The sequence below is a fragment of the Drosophila mauritiana genome, chromosome 3R, assembly GCF_004382145.1.
Source record: "Drosophila mauritiana strain mau12 chromosome 3R, ASM438214v1, whole genome shotgun sequence".
Taxonomy (NCBI): Eukaryota; Metazoa; Arthropoda; class Insecta; order Diptera; family Drosophilidae; genus Drosophila; species Drosophila mauritiana.
The window spans coordinates 16780753-16801630 of NC_046670.1; the positions used below are offsets into that span (position 1 = coordinate 16780753).

General features: G+C 42.4%; 10 protein-coding genes across 12 annotated transcripts; 2 read left to right on the top strand and 8 right to left on the bottom strand.

Annotated features, from left to right (window-relative positions):
- Positions 1 to 799: 799 nt before the first annotated feature.
- Positions 800 to 1473, bottom strand: LOC117145817. Its single transcript, XM_033311618.1, has 3 exons — positions 1252 to 1473; positions 1022 to 1189; positions 800 to 961 (listed from the first exon to the last, which is right to left on the bottom strand). Exons 1-3 carry the CDS (start codon positions 1471 to 1473, stop codon positions 800 to 802), a joined length of 552 nt encoding a protein of 183 aa, XP_033167509.1.
- Positions 1474 to 1789: 316 nt separating this feature from the next.
- On the bottom strand, positions 1790 to 2579 carry LOC117145797. 2 transcript variants are annotated; one of them, XM_033311584.1, is made up of 4 exons: positions 2553 to 2579; positions 2358 to 2495; positions 2025 to 2192; positions 1790 to 1951 (listed from the first exon to the last, which is right to left on the bottom strand). In XM_033311584.1, the coding sequence occupies exons 1-4, from the start codon at positions 2577 to 2579 to the stop codon at positions 1790 to 1792; spliced, it is 495 nt and encodes a 164-aa protein (XP_033167475.1). The 2 variants fall into 2 exon arrangements, with proteins under 2 accessions (XP_033167475.1, XP_033167474.1); XM_033311583.1 differs by having other exon boundaries at positions 2358 to 2579.
- Positions 2580 to 4568: 1989 nt separating this feature from the next.
- LOC117146011 lies at positions 4569 to 5206 on the bottom strand. The gene is made up of 2 exons (XM_033311930.1): positions 5099 to 5206; positions 4569 to 5048 (listed from the first exon to the last, which is right to left on the bottom strand). Exons 1-2 carry the CDS (start codon positions 5204 to 5206, stop codon positions 4569 to 4571), a joined length of 588 nt encoding a protein of 195 aa, XP_033167821.1.
- Positions 5207 to 6301: 1095 nt separating this feature from the next.
- LOC117145881 lies at positions 6302 to 7009 on the bottom strand. Its single transcript, XM_033311705.1, has 2 exons — positions 6899 to 7009; positions 6302 to 6838 (listed from the first exon to the last, which is right to left on the bottom strand). Exons 1-2 carry the CDS (start codon positions 7007 to 7009, stop codon positions 6302 to 6304), a joined length of 648 nt encoding a protein of 215 aa, XP_033167596.1.
- Positions 7010 to 7307: 298 nt separating this feature from the next.
- LOC117145566 lies at positions 7308 to 8195 on the bottom strand. The gene has a single exon (XM_033311270.1). It carries the CDS (start codon positions 8193 to 8195, stop codon positions 7308 to 7310), a length of 888 nt encoding a protein of 295 aa, XP_033167161.1.
- An 880-nt stretch (positions 8196 to 9075) lies between these two features.
- Positions 9076 to 9787, bottom strand: LOC117144044. The gene is made up of 3 exons (XM_033309014.1): positions 9652 to 9787; positions 9475 to 9588; positions 9076 to 9374 (listed from the first exon to the last, which is right to left on the bottom strand). The coding sequence occupies exons 1-3, from the start codon at positions 9734 to 9736 to the stop codon at positions 9076 to 9078; spliced, it is 498 nt and encodes a 165-aa protein (XP_033164905.1). The 5' UTR covers positions 9737 to 9787.
- A 3171-nt stretch (positions 9788 to 12958) lies between these two features.
- On the top strand, positions 12959 to 14520 carry LOC117144043. Of its 2 annotated transcripts, none has more exons than XM_033309012.1 (3): positions 12959 to 13207; positions 13598 to 13857; positions 13925 to 14520. In XM_033309012.1, exons 2-3 carry the CDS (start codon positions 13611 to 13613, stop codon positions 14350 to 14352), a joined length of 675 nt encoding a protein of 224 aa, XP_033164903.1. In that variant the 5' UTR covers positions 12959 to 13207; positions 13598 to 13610; the 3' UTR covers positions 14353 to 14520. The 2 variants fall into 2 exon arrangements, with proteins under 2 accessions (XP_033164903.1, XP_033164904.1); XM_033309013.1 differs by having other exon boundaries at positions 13636 to 13857.
- A 970-nt stretch (positions 14521 to 15490) lies between these two features.
- Positions 15491 to 16530, bottom strand: LOC117143976 (NPC intracellular cholesterol transporter 2 homolog a). Its single transcript, XM_033308913.1, has 3 exons — positions 16373 to 16530; positions 15971 to 16078; positions 15491 to 15914 (listed from the first exon to the last, which is right to left on the bottom strand). Exons 1-3 carry the CDS (start codon positions 16437 to 16439, stop codon positions 15583 to 15585), a joined length of 507 nt encoding a protein of 168 aa, XP_033164804.1. The 5' UTR covers positions 16440 to 16530; the 3' UTR covers positions 15491 to 15582.
- Positions 16531 to 16956: 426 nt separating this feature from the next.
- Positions 16957 to 18332, top strand: LOC117143975 (E3 ubiquitin-protein ligase FANCL). The gene is made up of 3 exons (XM_033308912.1): positions 16957 to 17142; positions 17200 to 18195; positions 18253 to 18332. The coding sequence occupies exons 1-3, from the start codon at positions 17029 to 17031 to the stop codon at positions 18289 to 18291; spliced, it is 1149 nt and encodes a 382-aa protein (XP_033164803.1). The 5' UTR covers positions 16957 to 17028; the 3' UTR covers positions 18292 to 18332.
- LOC117143974 (protein cereblon homolog) lies at positions 18322 to 20657 on the bottom strand. The gene is made up of 5 exons (XM_033308911.1): positions 20533 to 20657; positions 20173 to 20460; positions 19472 to 20111; positions 18909 to 19411; positions 18322 to 18839 (listed from the first exon to the last, which is right to left on the bottom strand). The coding sequence occupies exons 1-5, from the start codon at positions 20552 to 20554 to the stop codon at positions 18532 to 18534; spliced, it is 1761 nt and encodes a 586-aa protein (XP_033164802.1). The 5' UTR covers positions 20555 to 20657; the 3' UTR covers positions 18322 to 18531.
- Between the last annotated feature and the right edge of the window lie 221 nt (positions 20658 to 20878).

Below are 20878 nucleotides of genomic sequence, written 5' to 3' on the forward strand. Positions count from 1 at the left end.
GCCAAGATCTGTTGTGGCAACGAGGTCAACAAGTTTCAGTTTGCGGCTTTTCCTGGCCCCCGGCTAATTGTCAGCTTTCTTGGGGGTCGGCAGCTCATTAGCATAGCTCCATGGCCTTTGTGAATCCATCCGTCCGCCTGCTCCTGACACTCGTCCAAGGAAATGTTCTTAACGAGAGCGCCAAGCAGTTAGCACTCATTTGCATGGAGACTTTCACGGTCTAATTGCCCAGGTGGTTGTCGGCTCGTCCAAGTGTCGGATTACACACGTAACAATTCGGAGCACCCCCTCCAAAATGCTGTGTAAAAACACCCAGCCCACCCTCCCCTCGTAGCCGCCTCTCTGAAGAGGGTTGATTTACGAGTTTGGTTGACTTGCGGTCGACGGTGTCTGTTTACTCAGCGAGGGTTGGGTAATGGGCTCTTAATTAGCCTCATATGATTTTTGAACATGGATTTGCGATTTGTTGATGTGTGCACTGGAAAATAAAACAACAAGCCATAAAATGCACTGTTAGTAAGAACTATTTTTAGAGTCTTAATAAAATCTTCAGTTGATTTAGATAAAAGATTTAAACATTTTTTTGAAAGATATTTCTAGATCCCTCCTTTTATAGGAGCTTCATATTAATATTTTCTTATCATGTTACTTTATGATATTTATTACAGCTTTTTTCTTATGAACTTTTTTTAAGTGTAGAATCAGTTTTCAGCTTCATTGAATGCGAATTACAAACCTAAATAAATAGATCTTATCTACTCACTTAGCAGATAATGCTAAAACGGATAGATCTAGTTCCTCAGCGATCGATTCCCAGATTAACCTCAGCATGGACCTCAACTTCGCCCCTCCAAATGCCATCTGTTTTCACGATGAACCTGAGTTTATAAAAACCATTTGGCACGGGAGCTTTAGATATCATGTCATCATTCAGAACCATTTGGTGTACTATTATGTCATGCTGCAAATAAAATCATGTATGCGGAAATATTTAATTAGGTTTGGGTGTTATGCTACCAACATTGAAGGGGCAGGTATGATTTAAATTGCTAAAGCTTTTTATTCCATCGTAAACTAAGTCGGCAAACGGATAGCGTTTTCGGTGTTTAAGAAAATGGCAAACATCTACGGTGACATTAAAGAGGAACGGTCTGTAGCCACTGAATCTTCGGAACAGGGTTAGTACGCACTAAAAATGATAGTTATAAAGTACAAAATACACAATTGGAATGAGTCCACTCTGCTACATACCGTCGTAGATTTAATGGGCAGCTTATTAACCTGGGCATGCAGATTTAAGCCCACAATGCCGCGTCCCAGGACCTTCAGTTCACAACGTTTAAGTTCGCAAAAGGACTTTTCGTAGCATGTGCACTTAACATTTTTAAACTTGAACAGAGCGTTTGAATCACTGAGTAGCAAATTAATGACCACATATGACCACAGTCTGATTCCATTTGTTTCTAGCCTCATTGTTGGCCAACAGTAAACAGCTCATTGAATTGAATCCAAAGTGTTTAGGTTTGTCACGCTTTAATGAATATATCGTGATTACACCCGTTACTGGTAGACGTAAAGGGTATACCTAATAGATTCGCTGAATAGTATATATCAAATTGAAGGTATATTTATTATTAAATTAGTTCGATTAGTAATGGGTACTTGATAGTCGAGGCACCTGCTTTAATGGTGCGCGCCTCATTACAATTAGTGACCTATAAAAGAAAATAGACATATCTTATCTGTATAGCAAGAATAACTAATGTGTATACCTTGTATCTTTGTATCTTTAACGATCGTATCCCAGATTAACCTCAACGTAAACTTCAACTTCGCCCCGCCAAATGCCATCTGTTTTCAATATAAACATTAGTTTGTAAAAACCACTCGGAACCGGGACCTTAACGATCATATTGTCATTTAGTACCATTCGGTTCACAATTATGTCATGCTGGAAAATATACAAAATTAAGAAAACAATTAGGGCATAGAAGTATTATAACGTTTTGGGATATACTACCAACATTGTATGGACAGGAGTGATTTACGTTGCTAAAGTTCCTTATACCGTCGTATACTAAATCCATAAACGGATAGCGTTTTCGATTTTTGAGAAAACTGCAAATATCAACGGTTATATTGTAAAGGAACGGCCTGTATCCATTGAACCTTCGGTATAGCGATAGAATGCACTGCAAAAAAATATTATAAGATATACAAAAAGAAGGTGACATATACTTGCACTAATTGAATTAAAATTGTATTATTTTTTGTTATTTTTAAATAATATGTCTGACTGATATAGATATCTATATACCCTTTGCTAGGGTATTATTGTAATAATTGTACATACATACCGTCGATTTATTAATGGGCAGCTGATGAGCCTGGGCATGCAAGAAGAGACCAACGATGCCGCGACCCAGGACCTTTAATTCGCAACGCTTTAGTTCGCAAAAGGACTTCTCATAGCACGTACACTTGATATTTTTAAACTTAAACAATGCATTTGAATCGCAGAACAATAAACTGATGGCCACACACGACCACACACCGATCGGATTTGATTTAAGCCTCATTGTTGGCCAACAGTTAACAGTCCATTGAAAAGAATGAAATATGTTCATGTTTGTTTCGCTTTAAAGCGGATATAATGATTATACTGGTATTTTAATAATAATATTAGGTGGATGGGTATTTGATAGTCGAGGCACATGCTTAAATGGGCGCGCCTCATTAAATTCAATAATAATGAATACCGAGCTCTTTAACTATTAAATCATAGATTTATCCCAACGTAGGCTTCCACTACAAACTTTAACTTAAAAACCGGTAGAAGGATTAAACATTCATCGTGTTCAAGATAGTGTGTTAGATATTGTAAAAGTGTAAAAAAATAAAAACATTACTTGACAGAGAACGCATATATTTGTGTGTATTTTGACTGCAGGCCGGACAACTAAATTTTCTATACAGCGATTGAAAGGCACTCTGGAAAAACATTAAGGACTTCCTGCTGGCAACGCAAAGGACAAAACGCTATTGACAAACCATGCAACTGCACATTTTGCGGGTTCCCAAAGAAGGGGAAATTGGGACTTGAGCCGCCTTGTCGGAGACGTTGATGACCTTTGGGGGAAGACGAGGACGAGAACCAAAGTCCTGGCCAACAAAAGGAGTCCTGCACCGAGGGCAGCCTTTAATTAGAGTGGCATGAAAGTATGCCCGAGGCCCGTCGCTCGATGTGATTCTTATGCAAATGCTTTTAATTACAAAACTGTGAAACTGAATTACGCAACATTGCGTTATTTAAGTGAATTATTTTGAGGCAGGTTCGTGTGTTTAATTGCCCAACTCAACGCCTTTTTAATTGCCAGAAAATGGGCGCAGGTTGTTTTTTAATGTTTCTTTTGAACATGAAGTTCGCCATGGACTGAAAATCCATGGATTTGGATTGATTCATCTACGGCAAATTGGGCTGGACAAAAGCTAAGATGACCCATCAAAATAGCTCAAGTATTTCCCCGTCAAATGCCAGTTTCTTTTGAATAAACTGTGTGTTCTATTGACCTCACCCAGTTGCCAAAAACAAATTGAAAAGCTACCCTCAAAAAAAAAAAATAAATAAAAAAAATAAAAAAATTGGAAGCTAATAGAAAATGTTTATAGATAAAAAGGCGACAAATTGAATTTGCAAAGGTCACACATAAGTGCGACACTCGATATCAGGCATTGGCACTTCACGTGAGTGCCGCCCCTTAAATTTTCCCCAACTTACTTGCTACTTGCAGGAATTTTCCCTGCGTCGCCTGGCGAGATTGAAATTTCGATTTCCATTTGCCGTTGCCGTATAGAAGATAGCTAGATATTCACATTATTTTTGCCAAATTGAATTCGCAAAGTGATTTGATTGTGCGTTAAGAAAGGCATTGCCCATCGGAGGGTGTGACCCTTGTAAGTCCACCCCTTTCCTGATAAAGAAATAAATCCATGGAAAATAATACGCGATGAAAACCGCATGACGGATTTTAATTAACGGAGGCACGGATATTTCAAGCTCCATTAAAATATCATATTACCATCGGTTTTTAACACGTTTATGAACGAAAGGGTTTAGTGGCACACGGTTTCAGTGCTTTTAACCAAAAGTTCTGGCAGAGTAACGTGTATTATATTGTCATTGATTGGCCATTGAACATATTGTTTTTCTATTAATTATAACTAAATTGCGCATATGGCTTCGGCGAAAACCGCAAGGATCCCGCGGGAAATCCAAAGAAACCCCTCGAAGAAGAGCACACACGCAAGTCTCTTTAGTTCGGGGATAATCACCATAATCGGCCATGCACTTGGACTCGGTGCTTTAAGCGATTTTCAATATGTTTCCTGCTCCGTAGCTCATGACGCACAATGGAAAAAAAAACTGGGGAGGTGGAGGAAATGTGTCGGAAAATGCGGAAAAACGAGGGCGAGGCGACAGCAATCCGCTTACATTGCAGACGGGGGGTGAGCCCAACGGAATAGACATACACACATCCTGTAATTACATATCCTTTGTTGGCAAATATTTATTCTGTGGTATTCGGTATTCGGACCTCGGTGGTCACCTGCAGGGCGAAGACTTTCTCCGCTGTTGCCTCAATTACCTCCACAAAGAACTTGTAGATCCCGTTCTGAAGAACCTGCGGATAGATGTCCTTGACACGCACATTCTTTAGTGAGTAGTTTCCCACCCGCACAGGACAGACAATAATGTCGCTTAGTTGCATCTCCGATTGCAGAATGTACTTCATCATGGGGTTTTTCCTGAACTCCGCGAAGAAGCCACACAGATCCAGATCCCGCATTTGGAGCAGCGTTACGAAATTCGCTCTGCCCGTCGGTCTCACTCGAATCTTTATGTTGAATGTCAGGAAATTGCTACCCAGTTCTTCACGAAGCGATACAAATAAAGTGAACTTCAAGCGAGTTTCATCGATGTATGATAAAGCCTTCATATAGCGAGAGTCCCCAAAGATGTTGATATGATGGATTCGAAGTATCGGTTTCTAGAAAGCAAAGTAGCTATAGATCGTAAGTAAAGTTGTACCCATAATACCTGAGCTTCATTCTCCTCGTCGTCATCCCACAAGGATTTATGGTTAGTTGCATTGCCATTTACTATGTAAAACAGCGGAAAAAATATCGAAAGCCGAACGAAATTCATGCCGCAATGACAAAAATAGTCTGCTGGCGATCATCAAATGGTCATGTCCCATTAACCAGTTTCAATTAATGCCATTTAATAATAAATGGACCCCCTTTAAAACAATCTGATAGGTTAACCCACGAATGCCGCACTTTTTAAAACATCGATTAGCTGTAATAAAAATCGAGAGCAATATCGCCAGGGGAAACGATTTTTGCAAAAAATTAAATATTCAAGATGTGTTTTTTGGGTATAACTTGACTTAAAGTGGTCACACCGCCAAAGTAATAACAGTTTTTTACTCCTAATTACCAATTCTAACCAACCCTATCACTTTTTTACGAATTTGGTAAAAATAATTTTTGGCCAAATTTTCGCATTATTTTTAAGGGGTAACATCATCAAAATTTTCAAAAAATTTTAAAAATTTAGAATTCCCAAATTTGAATACAAATCGATTGGGATTCAAAAAACAAACACAACGAGGTATGACATTCCATATTTGGGCCAGTATTTTCTATGTTTTGATCAAACTACCGAATTTTTTTAACCTAAAATCAGGGAAACGATTTTTGGCAAAAAATTCAATATTCAATATGGTATTTTGACTATAACTTGACTTAAAGTGGTCACACCGCTAAAGTAATAACTGTTTTTTACTCCTAATTACCAATACTAACCATCCATATCACTTTTTGACGAATTTTGTAAAAATAATTTTTGTCCAAATTTTCGCATTTTTTAAAGGGGTAACATCATCAAAATTTGCAAAAAATGGAAAAATTTAGAATTCCCAAATTTGAATACAAATCGATTGGGATTCAAAAAACAAACAAAACGAGGTATGCCATTCCATATTTGGGCCAGTATTTTCTATGTTTTGATCAAAATACCGATTTTTTTCACCTAAAATCAGGGAAACAATTTTATATCTAGCCTGATTGTTTTTAATTAAATATCTTTAATTTTATTCGTAAAAAACTAGCAGTTTTATTTTTAATTTATCACATTTTATCATATAAAGATGTTTACAAGTGAAAAACATTTACCCAATACCTCATTATATATTACTTTTTTTATACTATTAAAAATAATTTTAAAAGTTGCAACGTGTTAGGCATCATTGGCCAAACATTGTAAAGCTTTTCCTCGAAATTTACAGTCCAGTTCCTTGTCTACAATATAAACCTCTGAGGTGACTTGGAGTGCGAATACTTTCGCAATCTCTCCTATTTCCTCGATTATTTCGGCGAAGAACCTGTAGGTGCCATTCTGGACTCCATCTGCATGGATATTTCCGGCTACGTCGGAGTTTAGGAGCGAGTAGTTTCCGACTCGAACTGGGCACACAATAATGTCTTTCAGGTTGAGGTTCTTTTTGAACATCAACTGCATCATTGGATTCGAGTTGTATTCGCTGAGAAATTCGCAAAAGTTGACGCGCCGCAATTCGAACAGTTGCACAAAGGCATTACTTCCTTCCGGTTTTACGCGCACCTTTATATTCATGATGAGGTGGTTACTTCCCAACTCATGGACCAACTGGACATGTAGATCGAAGTGGGATCGATCTTCGTGGATATATATTTTGGTCTTCATGTAGTTCGACTCCCCGAAAACATGTATTTGTTTTATAGCTGCTACTGCTTTCTGACATTAGATTAGATTAATTATTAGATTTATTAATCAAATTAACAATCAAATTATCACCTTTGGACTCGTGCTGTATTCCATGTAGAAGGAACTTGTTTCCCCGACCACTTCGATGGCCAGTCGAATCATAACGAAGGCCGAAACCCAACCGAACCGACTGAAGTTCATTTCGCAACAAACTTGGGATCCTTTCATAGCTCTTCCACATCATGACCGAGCAACAAAATGTTAAACAGCGCTTTGGTTTAATTTCGAATAATTTGGTTAATTGTTATCATCATTGAATCGCTTTGGATGGGCAATTCCCAGTACATCTGCACCTAAATACGTGTGTTTATAAAGTTCCCAGTGATTAAGGTATAAATTAGTCATGTTCGGCCTTAATTTTTAATGAACCTATTTATTTGACGGAATTCCTTATAAAGAGTAAAAAAATCGTCATGGCTCCATGTTCGTTTATCACTTCTTATCTAATCGATAGACCACTCTTCAGTACGTCAATGTTCAGATCTTTGAAATAGACAAACTGGGTTCCTGGAAAAGCCTTTCCCTTAATTCGAATGGTAAGGTGCGTTTTTGGGAGCAAGTGATACGGTGTGTTAGGATCTTCGTTTCGGGTGAGGAAATTGTTCATAAAATAAATTAACAACGGTGGACCATCCACTATAAATTTCAGCAAAAGCCGAGGAGCGGATTTAGCTACCGAATTTGGTTGAATATTGTAGGTGTATATGATGCCATCAAAATTCCTCTGACCGGTATAGCTTGTTTTGGACTTTTCGTAAAAGAGCAGCTCGGCAAGTACGTCCAAAAATGAGATGCGTCTGTTGGACTCCCAAGCTGTTCTGAAGACTGCATTCCCCTCCTCAATAATACCGATGAAGGTGTTGGGCAATTCGAGCTCCAGGTTCCAGTCCACCAAATGTTTGAGTCCCAGAATTTTAACGTTTTCAAATTCCCGCAGAAGACCCAAAACCGTCATTGCATATTGAAATCGTTTAAGCCTAAGTCCTTTAAATGGATCCTTCTCCTTTTGTCGTATGAAATTTATAACAAAATAGGTCAGAGTATCTTTGAGGTCATACTGGAACTGTTTAAAATCGAAGTACAGCAGCAGGCAGAGAGCAAAGTCCGACTCGGAATTCTCGTCGTCGAAATAAGTGCATGTTAAGCGCATGATCTGCAGCACGAACCGTGCATCCCGATTCCTGACACTCTCCGCAGGACGTTCCCGATGGGCAACCTCAAGCCTCCTGTGCCGGTGCATCAGGAATGAATTGCTAATCTGTTTCATTTCTTCGGACATATCGCGTATCATTTCATGAGGGCCTAAATCCAAACTGGTCATGACCATCTCCAGTACCTCAACCGGCAAGTCCAGCAATTGAATGGGTTTACTTTCTTGAGCATCCTCCTTTTTATTTTGGGATTTTTCAATATATGTTCCAAATAAAGAAAGCATGTTCCATTAAGACAGGGCGAGGAAGTTTGATTTTATAAATGATTGTTATTCAAAAGGAGACGCTATTAAAGTATATGCATAAATGATGTTTAAGGCATTAGCTGACCTTAGATCCAGTGTTTGGCCACAAATTTGCAGTTCTCAGCCATATGTCACCACCTAGTCAACGTCTCAATTAGCTAACCGTCGGATATGTGCTCCCATCAGGGCTTGTTCATTAGACGCCATCAGCGGCAGGAAGCTCCAAAGTGTTGAAAAGCCAATTAGCTTTGAGCGCCGGAAGGAAGCCATAGGGGCTGTGCGTGTAAATGGAGGCTAACTGGAGCTCTGGCAAGTTTAAAGTCTTGTAAATGGAGCCGTCGAAGCCGCAGCCACTCCGACCACCTGCCACCCCCCACCAGCAATCCACCCACCCTTAGGATCTTCCCACACCGGAGCTGCGTAATTTTCTGCGTCATTTAATTAAGCCGATTCATGGCGCCCTCGAGGGTGGTGAGCCGCGTCCGGCTAAGCCGACGTCGTAGTCTGTCCCACAAGTCGAAGCTCCCACACATCAACACATCCGCACGCCCACATGTGCCCGGGTAATTAGCTCAGCCGTTCATTTCGATTATTTATAATATTTTCCCCTAATTATTTATTCATAACTGCTAATAGTGTTTGTCGGGCTTAAGTGCCCACTGCTTATGCGGTATTAATTGGCATCACTCGATGTCCAGTGCCAAAAACATTGATACAATGTTTTGCGGCCTAATCTATACGTCATCTTCATCTAGACTGCCGAGCTGGGCTTCTTGACCCGAGTGTCGGCCAGGAAACAGGACACCACTCGATTCTCGTTATCGGAGTCCAGAAGACGAATTTCCAGGCGCGTGGGCACCTCCGGCTGGTTGGCGGTGACTGGCAGGAGCAGCTGGTAGGTCACATCCTCGCCAGCATCCAGGGGACAGTAGGCGCCATGGAGCAGATTGCTGCACACGTTGCCACGGGAGGCTTCTAGGTCATAGGGTATGGTCACTCCCAGCGAGGTCAGATGCACTTCGGCTGATAGCTTCTTCATGGTATTGCGAGCTAATGAAAGGGAGGACAAAAATATTATTATCTCTGTATTCATTGATCTGTCAATCGAAAATAGTATAGTATATAGTATAATAATATGCATTTTACTTACTGGCAACAAATTGGATGTCGATTTTGGCCTCGGTTCCCTTCCACAAATCGCAGGGCAAGGCGTCACAATCGTCGATTTGCACCATCAGTGGCTGAGGATAGCTGCTGTCGGCACCTGGAATATTTATTTACCAGAAATTAGTTAATGGCATTAAGTGATTTCTTTAACTGGACTCACATTGTCTAATTGGCGTGCTGGCCGCAATCGAAGTCCACATGATAGAAAGCACTAGGCACAGGGAGAACTTCTTGAAGCTGGACATTTTGCTCTGGGTTTTGGTAGCTTGTGTGTTTGCTTTGCAAGTACTAATGGTATTGTATTCCGTATTAACCAATCGCAGCAGTATTTATACCACAAGTTATCAAGTTGGTACTCCTGCACTTGCCATTAATCTAATCGTTTTTGGGCTTTGAACGTTTGCACCAAAATTACGTTTGATTTTTGTGATTATATGGCGTATTAATCGCACTTAGAGGAATCCTAGGAACAAGTCTACCCAACTATTTGGTGCATACTTTATGAGTCCAATGAAAAACATGGTACATGAAAATTAAATGGAAGAAACCCATTCTTAAAGATTTCTTATGAATTTCTGTTCGTTAATGCGCTTAAACAAAACACTTTAAGGTAAAAACTATTTTAGTTAGATTAAAATATTCTAATGAATCAATTGGAGTGGTCAAGATAGAAACGCTGCTAATCATCCAAGTGCCAACATGATTGCTTTCCAGGTTCCCCAAAACCCTATATGACTCATTTGCGTTCGAAGGAGCCATAGTTGGCAGCCATATTTCGTCAGTCAGTACAGTCAGTACATTTGAACTTGTTTAAGTGCATGGTCTGCTAATTTTGGCCCAGATAAGTTGGCCAGCAGGAACGCACACCTGTTGTGTTCTTGGCGATTTTGAGTTCAGCTGTACGCAGACCAATGGAAGCAATAAAATTAGAAAGCGATTATCGAGTATTTATTGAAAGAAACCCGGCAAGCGAGATTACCAGATTACCAGATTGCGACACTATCCACTCGTTGCATACTTTCAGGCCATCGGACTATATGCTCTATATATGTGTGTATATAGAGCCACCCTCCGCCGATCGGCATTAACATCAATTTATATGCATAGCCAATTTGTAGCAAGTTTTACACAATTTCTTACACCCACTTGACTCGTTGAGGGCGAAAACAGCAGCTGCCGCCAAGGGTTGCCAAATTTCATCAATATTTCCTGATTTTGTTCGCAAATTCAACTGTTTTATATGCAAATTAGCTAAGCGATTTTTCGCCCCCGCCACCAATTGATTTTAAAATGTTTACGCTCCTTCGTAAATGAGTAAATGATTGCCGGGATTTTGGGTTCGGAATGGAAACTTGAGCATTCAATTGACCGAAACGTTTGTTTAATTTGCATTTTTATAATTAATTTGCGCGTTAATGAAATTTTAATGCATTTCCAGTGGAATTTCAGGGTGGAAACTGAATTTCAATTTTATCAATTTGCAATTTGAAAAGTTCACTTTTCTTAACGTTTAGGTGTTTGCTCCCACAGAAAACTATTTGCATATTTGCACATTTAACAATCATTTCAAGGCAATCCACCTTCAAAGCTTAATAATTTACAGTTCCTGGGAAACCACTAGGCATTTTCCCAGGAATTCCAACTCGTACTCGGTATCCATCAATGGCAAAGGAAATTACTTTTGAAAAGTCGTGCTCTGAAATTATGTAACTCAAGGCTTCCAGCTAACATTTTAATTATACGCAGGTAGCCAGAAATTGAGAGCGAGTGGCACATATTTATGCAAATTAAGCAAACTTCTTTTCGCTTGAAGTGGGCACATTTCTCAGCTGAAATTGCGTTGCCAGGCGAGCGGAAGGACGCAGGAGCGGCAAGGACATGCTCCTAAATGCCAACACTTTGGGGGGAAATCGCTCCATAGCTCCACACAGCTCAACAGCCGAACTTGTTGCAACGCATGTTCCTCCTGATTTCGGAGAACATGAATTTCGCATTCACTTAATTACAGTGCCAAAAGAGCAGGGCCGTCTGTTCAGCGGGGACTGAGCAATTAATTAGCATCCCTGGCCGCGCTTGACATGCTGGAAAAATTTAATAAAATACACTTTTTGCATGACGGCATATGCAAATTGCCATTGGCAAATGAGTCTCCGCCAGTGCGGCCATATCAAAGGGTGCAGCAGGGCGAGAAATACCTGCCATGTCGCCACCCCCAACAATTTTCCCAGTGGAAAGTGCGAGGAATTGTCTCAAGGCCAGTTGGTCACCTGGTTGGCCAAAAGCAATCATAGATTTTTCCTTGTTAAAGAAATTCAGCTGAATGCACTTGGATAGTTGGAGCTACACCCTTTTGCGTTAGGGTTGCTCTGACCAATGCTGCCCATTAGCCTCATTTCGAGAAAAAATAACTTTGTTTAAAGCAATGCCAAAAATAGTTCTATAAAGCATTATAAACATATTTCAAGTACATACACAAACATTCAAATGTTCTGTGACATTTAAAGTATTAGAATTATTTTAAAATGAAATACTATGTGACATTGGCAGCACTGGCGTTGACCCCATTGGCAGCACCTGTTGAGGGATAAAAAGGACACGGGTTCATGGGCAATTGGGCGTGAGTGGCCTTTTGGGAAAATTCCTTTATTAATTGACAGCACACGGCAGCAGCTCCAAAAATGTAATGAAAAATTAACAACACGAAAATCAAATTGCCGCCTAATTGAGACACAATGGCCGCGCCAGTTTGTCAGTTTGTCGTTCGGTATTGAATTACGTGCAAACAAATATCAAATTGAAATAGAATAGACATCCGGATGACGGGCAACGGGAGTTGCCAGGGGGAAAGGCCACAGGATTGGCGTGACAAATTGTTTGGCTTTGGCGCTGGCATTTAATGTCTGGCTTGATTTGACAAATTAATTGAGTTACCGCGGCAGCGGGCTTTTCAGGGCGGGGCTAGTGATAGCCAGTAACCAACCAGTCTATTCAAGAATGAAAGCTCAGTGAACCCCATGTGGCCAAGTCAAAAAGTGTTGCCTACTTTTCGTCTCGAAATAATCAATAATCAATGTCTTAACCCCCACACACACGCACATAAACATTATTGATATAAAAGGGCACATCAAAGATAAGCTGAGCATCCGTAAAATACATTTGGGAATATGCAAAAATGGAGATTACCCAAAAGTGCAAACGGAAGTCGAGGCAAGTGGAAATGTTTGCCTGCAAAAGTATTCGGGTATCAGATTTTCCGGCCCAGATAATTGCATTAGATGCCACCGAAAATAGAATCCCGGAATCAATGTATCAGGACTGAGGACTCCGGTTGATGCTAATCAAATATTGCGGTTCCCTAAGATCCATTTCGGGCTATATGTCGGGGATATTTTTTGTCGTGCCGGATTTTCCATTGCTTTGACATATTAAATAATGTCACAACAATTACATGTGAGGAGCAACGACAGAAAAAAATACATTTGCCGGGGAGAAGGGTGGCAAGTTCAAAAGCATTTCGAGAAAATCTCATGCTGCGCTGCGGCTGTCCACATGGCAAGTCACCACCAACCGATGCGAAATGTTGCAAAATATCGGCGAGCGTGGATTGAGAAATAGAGACAAAGTTCCAAAACATTATAAATGTTTTAGCTACAGAACCGCTGGAGCGACCCTCGCTTCTTTCACCTTTGGAAAATTCGCCAACATTTGAGTTCCGGGTAGGTAGGATGGCGTCGTGGTGGGGGTGTTATCTTTTCCAGCTTACTTGCGTCCGTTTCCTTTATACTCGCACATTTTCCTGCCCCGCAGAAGTTCCATTGTCAGTGGCTTTGGCCGAGGCACAAATGTCTGTGGGTTTGCCATTGCCATCAGGGGCTTAGTGGCCTGCCTGCGGAGTGCTCAGGGATTTATTTTGGCACTGCCTTTGTGCTCCCGGATCCCATGAACTCGGCGATAAAGTGATAAAATTCAGCAAACCGTTTTCATAATTTTCCGATCCATTCGCAGGGGCCAGTGATTGCAGATGTAATGCTGTGAATTGATTGGGAAAATCTTCATTTGATTAGATACAATTTGATCCAAACTGATTCAAATGTTAAATTTCGTAGGAACTAATTTTTAATGTTTTCCAATTTGAGTGCTATAGCATTCATCCAAAATAAGAAGGCACCGACCACGATTAGAAATCCGATCGCATTAGCCGAGATACAGCTCGGTTCTGGCTATAAAAACGATGTGGGCACCGTTGGCCGAAAGCAATTCGCATTGAGAAACATGGAAGTCAAGGTGTTGGTTCTGATCTCCCTAGGATTATTAGTATCGCTGGCTGAGGCTCAGCAGGAGCATCCGGCGACGTCTGTGAAGAAATGTAAGTACATTTTCTAAACAAACTGCACAGTGCCCGTAATACAACACAATAATCCCATGATAATTAGGTTCCGGAAGTAAACCCTTTCCGCTCGAGGTGCGTGTCCACAACTGCGTAACTCCACCCTGCCAGATTGTGAAGGGAAGTATCCAGAAGTTCGAGATCGATTTCGCCGTCGACAAGTACATCACCCAGCTGACGACCTTGGTAAAGGCCACCACACTCGGAATCATCACGGTGCCATATGAACTGCCTGCGGATGTGGCTGCCGTGTGCCCGAATCTCCAGTACGGCGCCTATTGCCCGCTGTATCCCACCGAGGATGTCTCCTATTTGTTCACCTTTCCCATCGGCGAATATCCCGAGATTGGCGTGAAGATCGAGATCTATCTGGTGGATCAGGACAATGAGATTGCCACGTGCTTCGTGTGCGATATTAAGGTGGTCAAGGCCAACGGCGGCAATACGGTCTATGAGCTGGACTATCTCAACTGAAGTTGGGCCTAGTTACCATAATTCATCAATTGGTTTAAATTACTGTGATATAGCATTCTTTATTTTCCAAAATCCATCGCTCAGCTCCCCCAGCGATGTCTCATGAATATTTAATAAAATTTTAAAAGCTTTACCTCCCACATATGAGGGTTGTTTCCCTAAGTAGATCTCTCAGCTCGCCGCTGAGTAAAGCGATAACCCACTTTGTAGTCTGGCATTTTACAATGGCGCTATCTGCACACGCTGCCATCAAGGTGTAAAACTCGAGTGGGCGAAAAGCTATAATCGAATCAAATATTAATTCGCAAATCTTACGCCTGATTACCCTAGGACACCTGGTCGTGTCCAATCAGAAGGAGATGGAGGGAAATGTACCCGGTTATCAATGACCATTTTTGAAAACCCGGCAACCTAACTATACTATCAGATTTATTTTCAACGTATGTAGACACTGTAAACAATTTACTCACCTTTTAGTAGGTTTTTAAAGTTTGAAAACTGGAAATGAAATTTTGGAAATGAGAAAAATCTTCTAAAATAGTATATTTTCTTTATCTTTCATGTTTAACAGGAATAGGAACGCACCTTTTTTTAACTAAAATTCTATTTAATCTGGCATCTGGAAATAAACTTTCATATAGTGCACTGAAATTTAATACAATGATTTATATGGCTTTTCAGCAATTCAGTAGAGTACGTCTTCAAAAGTAGGCCCATAAATCAAGTTTGCAAATGATAGGCTTCTTTGGAAACACTTCTCATTATGATTTAATCTCTTGGTAATCACTATCATAGTTATATTTTTTTAACTCAGATTTTCTCCGAGTGTACGGTTGCACCCAGCAAGACGTTAATCGCCTTATCACGCAGGAGAGCCCAACTTTTGGCCATATGGTCAATGCGATCTACGGCGGTCAATAAATGATTATCACGACGATTTTATTAGCCAATTGTGCCACTGAATCAGTGGAAATAAATTACTGGACTTTCGGTGCAAAAAGCAACGTCACAGATGACTGTATATAAATAAATACGCTTGAATATCTAATCGGCGGGGCCCAGAAACGTGTTAATCTGTAGCCTGATTGTGCACTGGGTACACTGGAATCCGTGACGTAGCCAAGGTAAACAAATGGTCTTATCATTGCAAGAGTTTTGTGGTTTATTATTTGGCAAACAAGTGGAAATATTCAGTCGGCCGAAACGGCTGGAGTTGCGTACATCGTCGGCTTAAAGGGGGTTCGTCCAGTCCAACAGATATCCGTCCATCTGTGCTGCAGTGGCTCCCTTCCGGATTTTACAGCTCACGACGAAACAGGTGATCGCTTCGTTCTGGGCATCGTTCAACGTGACCGTGACATCCGCCGTGATTTCCGGGAACGAGGGCTCCACATAGAAGTTGAACTGATACGTGACATCCTCGTCCTTGTCGATCGGACAGATGGCACCGTACAGAAGATTGCGGCACACGTCGGACACTTCGTCGGGCAGGACATATGGCAGATTCATGCCCAACACCTTTGCCGTTGTGGTGGCCGTGATGCTCTTGATATTGTTGTTATCTGCAAGAGATCGGGATGAGAGTCAAGTGGACAAAGGTATAGATGGCCCAACTTACTGCCCAGGAAGTGCACCTCCATGACTGCTATGGTTCCTTTGTACACAACGCACGGCGGCTCCTCGCAATCCTTAATTTTCACATCCAGTGGAAACGGCTTATTTTTGCCTGAAAGGAAACGTGTTCTCGTAGAATCAAAAGGTGAGCTCAAAAGTAGGCTATGTTTTTTTCCTAAGAGATTAGCTGTTTGTTGATAAGCCATATCAACCTGGCCAACAGATACACGTTAGGACTTTAAATTTCTCTCAAACGTATTTTTGGCAATAGTTTTCGAGACAAAGTCTGCGAAGTGAATCATCGTCATGGAATTCCGTTAGAAACTTGAATCCACTTTAACAAATTGGTCTATTTAAAATGATTTGATGTTTTTCCAACAAAATAAAAGACTTTTTAGCTACTTACACTGCTGGACATTGGTGGCACTGACTGTGGCCAGAATGAGAGCCAAAGTTACAACGATTCGCAGCATTTTTCTGGATGGAAACTCTTTTTATCTTACTTCTGAAGAATAAAATATACAATGAGTACGCGCGCACGCAGATGACAATCGTGAGTGGAATCGTTGGGGCTGGTGGAGAACCTTAAATAGCCCCGTGTTCGAACGATGACCAACGCCTGGAGAGAGCAGTTTATCAAAATCGGTGGCTATTGCCATTGATACGGGGCCGCCACGCAGGTGTTACAAAAGAAAACCACTGTGGCCTGCAGGTGTTGCGCTCTGACGAAGAGCAAACAATGCCGATTCGAATCAGTAAATAACGTAAATTTGGCTGATAAGTAGGGAGAGGCTGAACAACAATGTTGCCGGCTATACCTAGTAAACAAAGCAGCCAAAGGGTGAATATGTAAACAAGGCGGAATATTGCCTCAAAGGGTTAATCAACATATAATTTAAAGTTTGGTCGAGCAATCAAATTTAAATAACGCCGCCGATTAATTTTCTATCGATCGTGATTGAAGACTTCGTATCATCGAAGACTGCACATCGCTAACTATGGTCGTTCAAAACATAAAATGTAAACAAAAGTCATTCAAGCGCAATCTGACCAAAATCAAATATGATGGAAAGTAACGAAGATGTAGAGTGCCTTCTGTGTCAAAAGTATCCTGGTCTGGAAGCGGAACTTCAGCCAAGTGGAGCGTGCATCATCAGAGGAGTATTGGGCAGTGAGGTAAGTTGTCCGCATTTCAATTCTTCCCGCCAAACTAATGATAATTTTATAATTAAGGATACCTGGCGCCGCCTTAAGCTCTATCTGCCACACCACCCAGCTCTACATGGCTTCCAGCTCTACGTCCAGGAAAGCTTGGAGTACAAGCTATACACATCGGCTAATCTCAAGTTACAGGACGATTGGCTGCTGGAGGATTTTCTGGATCATTTGCCAAAGATTCTTCCTGCCCAAGAAGCCCCAACAGTGTCAAAGGAACTAAGTCGGGAGGGGAACATATACTCCGATATCCTGGCCTTGTACAAGTCAAACGAGTACTGCCTGCAAGTGGACGAGGCCTGTTCCATGATACGATTCTGCGAATTCACCGACTTCGAGCAGCATTATCTGGAGCTTAAGATCCCGTCTCTTCTCTTGCTTGATCACAGTTTGCCCGACTGCGTATCGCTGGGTGAAATGCTGACCAAGAGTGCTGGAAACCTAGAGGAGGCCCTAAACCTCTTCCGCAAGCTTCTGGAGGATCTGCGTCCCTTCTACGACAACTTCATGGACATCGACGAGCTTTGTCATGTGCTGCAACCATCGCCCATCAGCAGCAAACATAAAACACGGCTGTTCCCTCTCAAGGATCGCGTCTACTTGAAGCTGACCATCGCGGATCCCTTTGCCTGCATAGCATCCATGTTGCTGAAGATCATTGGGCCCACGGAAGAGGTGGCCCGCCTGCGCCACGTTCTCAGCGATGGTCTAAGTAACTGGGACTCCGAAGTGAACATTCACAAGAACCTACTGCGAATGTTCGACTTGTGCTACTTTCCCATGCCAGACTGGTCGGATGGCCCCAAGCTGGATGAAGAGGACAACGAGGAGCTGCGCTGTAACATTTGCTTTGTCTATCGTCTGGATGGTGGCGAGGTGCCCCTCGTCTCCTGCGACAATGCCAAGTGTGTGCTAAAGTGCCATGCCGCCTGTTTGGAGGAGTGGTTTAAGACTCTGATGGATGGCAAGACCTTTCTGGAGGTCTCCTTCGGCCAGTGTCCCTTCTGCAAGGCGGTAATGTTGCCTATTATTTTATCTATTGCAAATGTACAACTGCTTTATCTTTTTTAGAAGCTGTCCACCTCATTTGCGGCACTGTTAAATGATTGAAATTTGTAACCATAATATTAAACGCAATTATTTAAGAGTAACTTATTACAGAGGAGCTTTAGTTTCAAAGAATCGTAAATATCAATTAGGTGTACATCCACGCCATTAAACGCCGTGTGCTTTTGCTAAAAGTAGTTGTGAAACGAATTAAACAGGTCCCACCTGATGGACCCCATCATTCCCCTGACGACGCCAGCAGCAGAGTTGACATCTGAGAAATCGCTTCACAACGCGCCAGCCTCATTCCATATCGCTTGAGATCATCCGCAGCATATTCCGCACCACATAGGTGGTCCCATTGAAGGGCGAGTACTCGCTGGCTTTTCCAATCCGCACGCTGGAGCCGGACAAACCGAAGAACACATTGGGTGTTAGGTTGGGAAGCACGGCCTTGAATTCCCACCCGACGTGCTGGGCGCAGAACTTGCACAGAATGATGTGCCACTGATAGCCGGGGAACCAGCTAAACTTCGTGGACGGCTCGCCGCTGTAGCCGATGGCATGGGATATCACCCGGTACACGGTGTTTGTCTCGTGGATGTAGCCCTCTGTAAAGTAGTTACTGTTTCAGTGAATTCATTGCTAATAGAGGACATTGGACTCCTCCTTATGCTTACCTGGATTGCAGTACTGCGTCTGCACACCGTGTTTGGACATGGCAAAGAGATCCGAGCAGAGGGCCAAGCTGCTATTGCAATATCGGCAGAAGAAGAGTGTCTCGTCCTTGAACGTGCTTTTGATCAATTGGAGGCGAGTGTTAACCGAGTCGGTGAGGAAGGTAAGCCGCATCATCTTCTCGGTCAGGTGGAGGTTACGCACCAACCAGAAGGACAACTGAATGGGGCATTTTGGCATTGTGTCTATCTTTTGGGACTCCAGCCTCTGGCGTGCTCGCTCCACAATTGAAGCAAACGAGTACTCTTGGCAGGCATCAGATGGCCAGGTGGTGGTGCTTAGCTGGAACCTGCGATACTTGTCGCGCATCGAGGGGATATCCCGAAATCTGGCCATCGAGCCCATGTCAACAGACTGGAGCGGTTCGGGCAGGAAATACTCGGGTAATATTTTAACTTTGCTGAAGCATTTGTTGGTTGGATTGCGAGCAATGTACTGCGGTGACCTGAAAAGATTTGGGATTAATCATGGAGAATTTAAGGTGATCCGAAGAGTCAAAACTCACCCTTTTATATCATCGCAGTTGATAACAATGCGCTGCAGTGCTCGTGATTTGTAGAACACCAACCCTCGGCCGCTTTCGCCCCTTTCGTAGATCTGGCACGTGACCCCATACAACTTGTGTGGGTTGTCCTCCGGCGGCTGCAAACGCGGAAAGCTTACGCCGAAGATCAGGCCGTCTAGACCGGGCATATCGTCGTCAAACATTTGGCCGTCGATCATGAAGGGAAGCACCTCGCCGGGAAAGAGGATGTGGTGGTGTAAGAAGATGAGCATGTGGTGGACGCTGCCCACCTCCAAGTAGTCCACTCCGGGCACGCGACTCAAATGATTGCCGAAGTATGAATGCTCCGCTGGCAGATTGGTGTCAAAGCCAATGTCGATTGGTGGTAGAGGTGGCTGCTGTGGCGGTGGATCATCGGGCTCCTCGGCAGCCTCCTGGCTCGTTTCCTCGCTTGTGCGACTGCGTCGTCGCTCCTGGCTAAAGACCATGCTACGCACTCGCTGTAGGAAGTTGTCCCCACTGAGCAGTGCAGCGATTCCGCCATCCCGATTGCGGGCTTGCGAGACCATCATGTCTACGGCGGAGCGCAGTCGGTTCTGGGGAATCATCCAATTTGGCAGGCCCTGCACATCGGAATCATCTTGAAAGGGAAACGCAAGTTAAGCGGGAATGTGCAACACAATGATTGTAAGCCGACTAACCTTCACTTCCTGGACTCTCCAGAGACATGTCACTGCTGGGATGACTGCCCTCGCTTGCTGTGTCATCCTGCAAAACGTCCTCTACCATGGCCTCCGGTGCATCTCCTCCCTCACCAACTATGGCCAGTGGATCTTGGAAGGCATATTCTGCCGGCGGTGACGGCTCGTCTGGCATTGCATCGTTCCAAGCCTGCTCTATCGCGTCAACCTGGCGATCCTGGAGCCCCTGGGACTGTGACTGGTCCTCCAATTGCACATCTTCATTTCGTGATTGCACAGAATTGATTTCTGCGCAGTTTCATATGGTGAACATATGTTATTGGGAACATTTGGCGAGTGTTATGATGCTGCCACACCCACCTGAGTTCTCCTCTTCGTCCATTTGAGCCGTACAGTGTTTTTTGTAGCTTCGTTTTGCAGGTGAATTATATATATATTTATTTAGTTTTTATTTTGACAAAGGAAAATAAGAGATGGGAGCTTTTCGATAGTTAGCGATTGGTTAATTGTATAACCAGTGTTGATAATGGAAAAATTTTGAAAATGTTCGGTGGTTGGGCGCAAAAATAGACTCGTAATGTTTATCGTTCTATATAACAAATTATTCAATTTTAAATTTTAATTTCTGATACACTTAGTAATTTGGTATTCCAAATCACATAAGAAGACAATATAACTAAGCATTACTCAACAAGGAGTTTTTAAT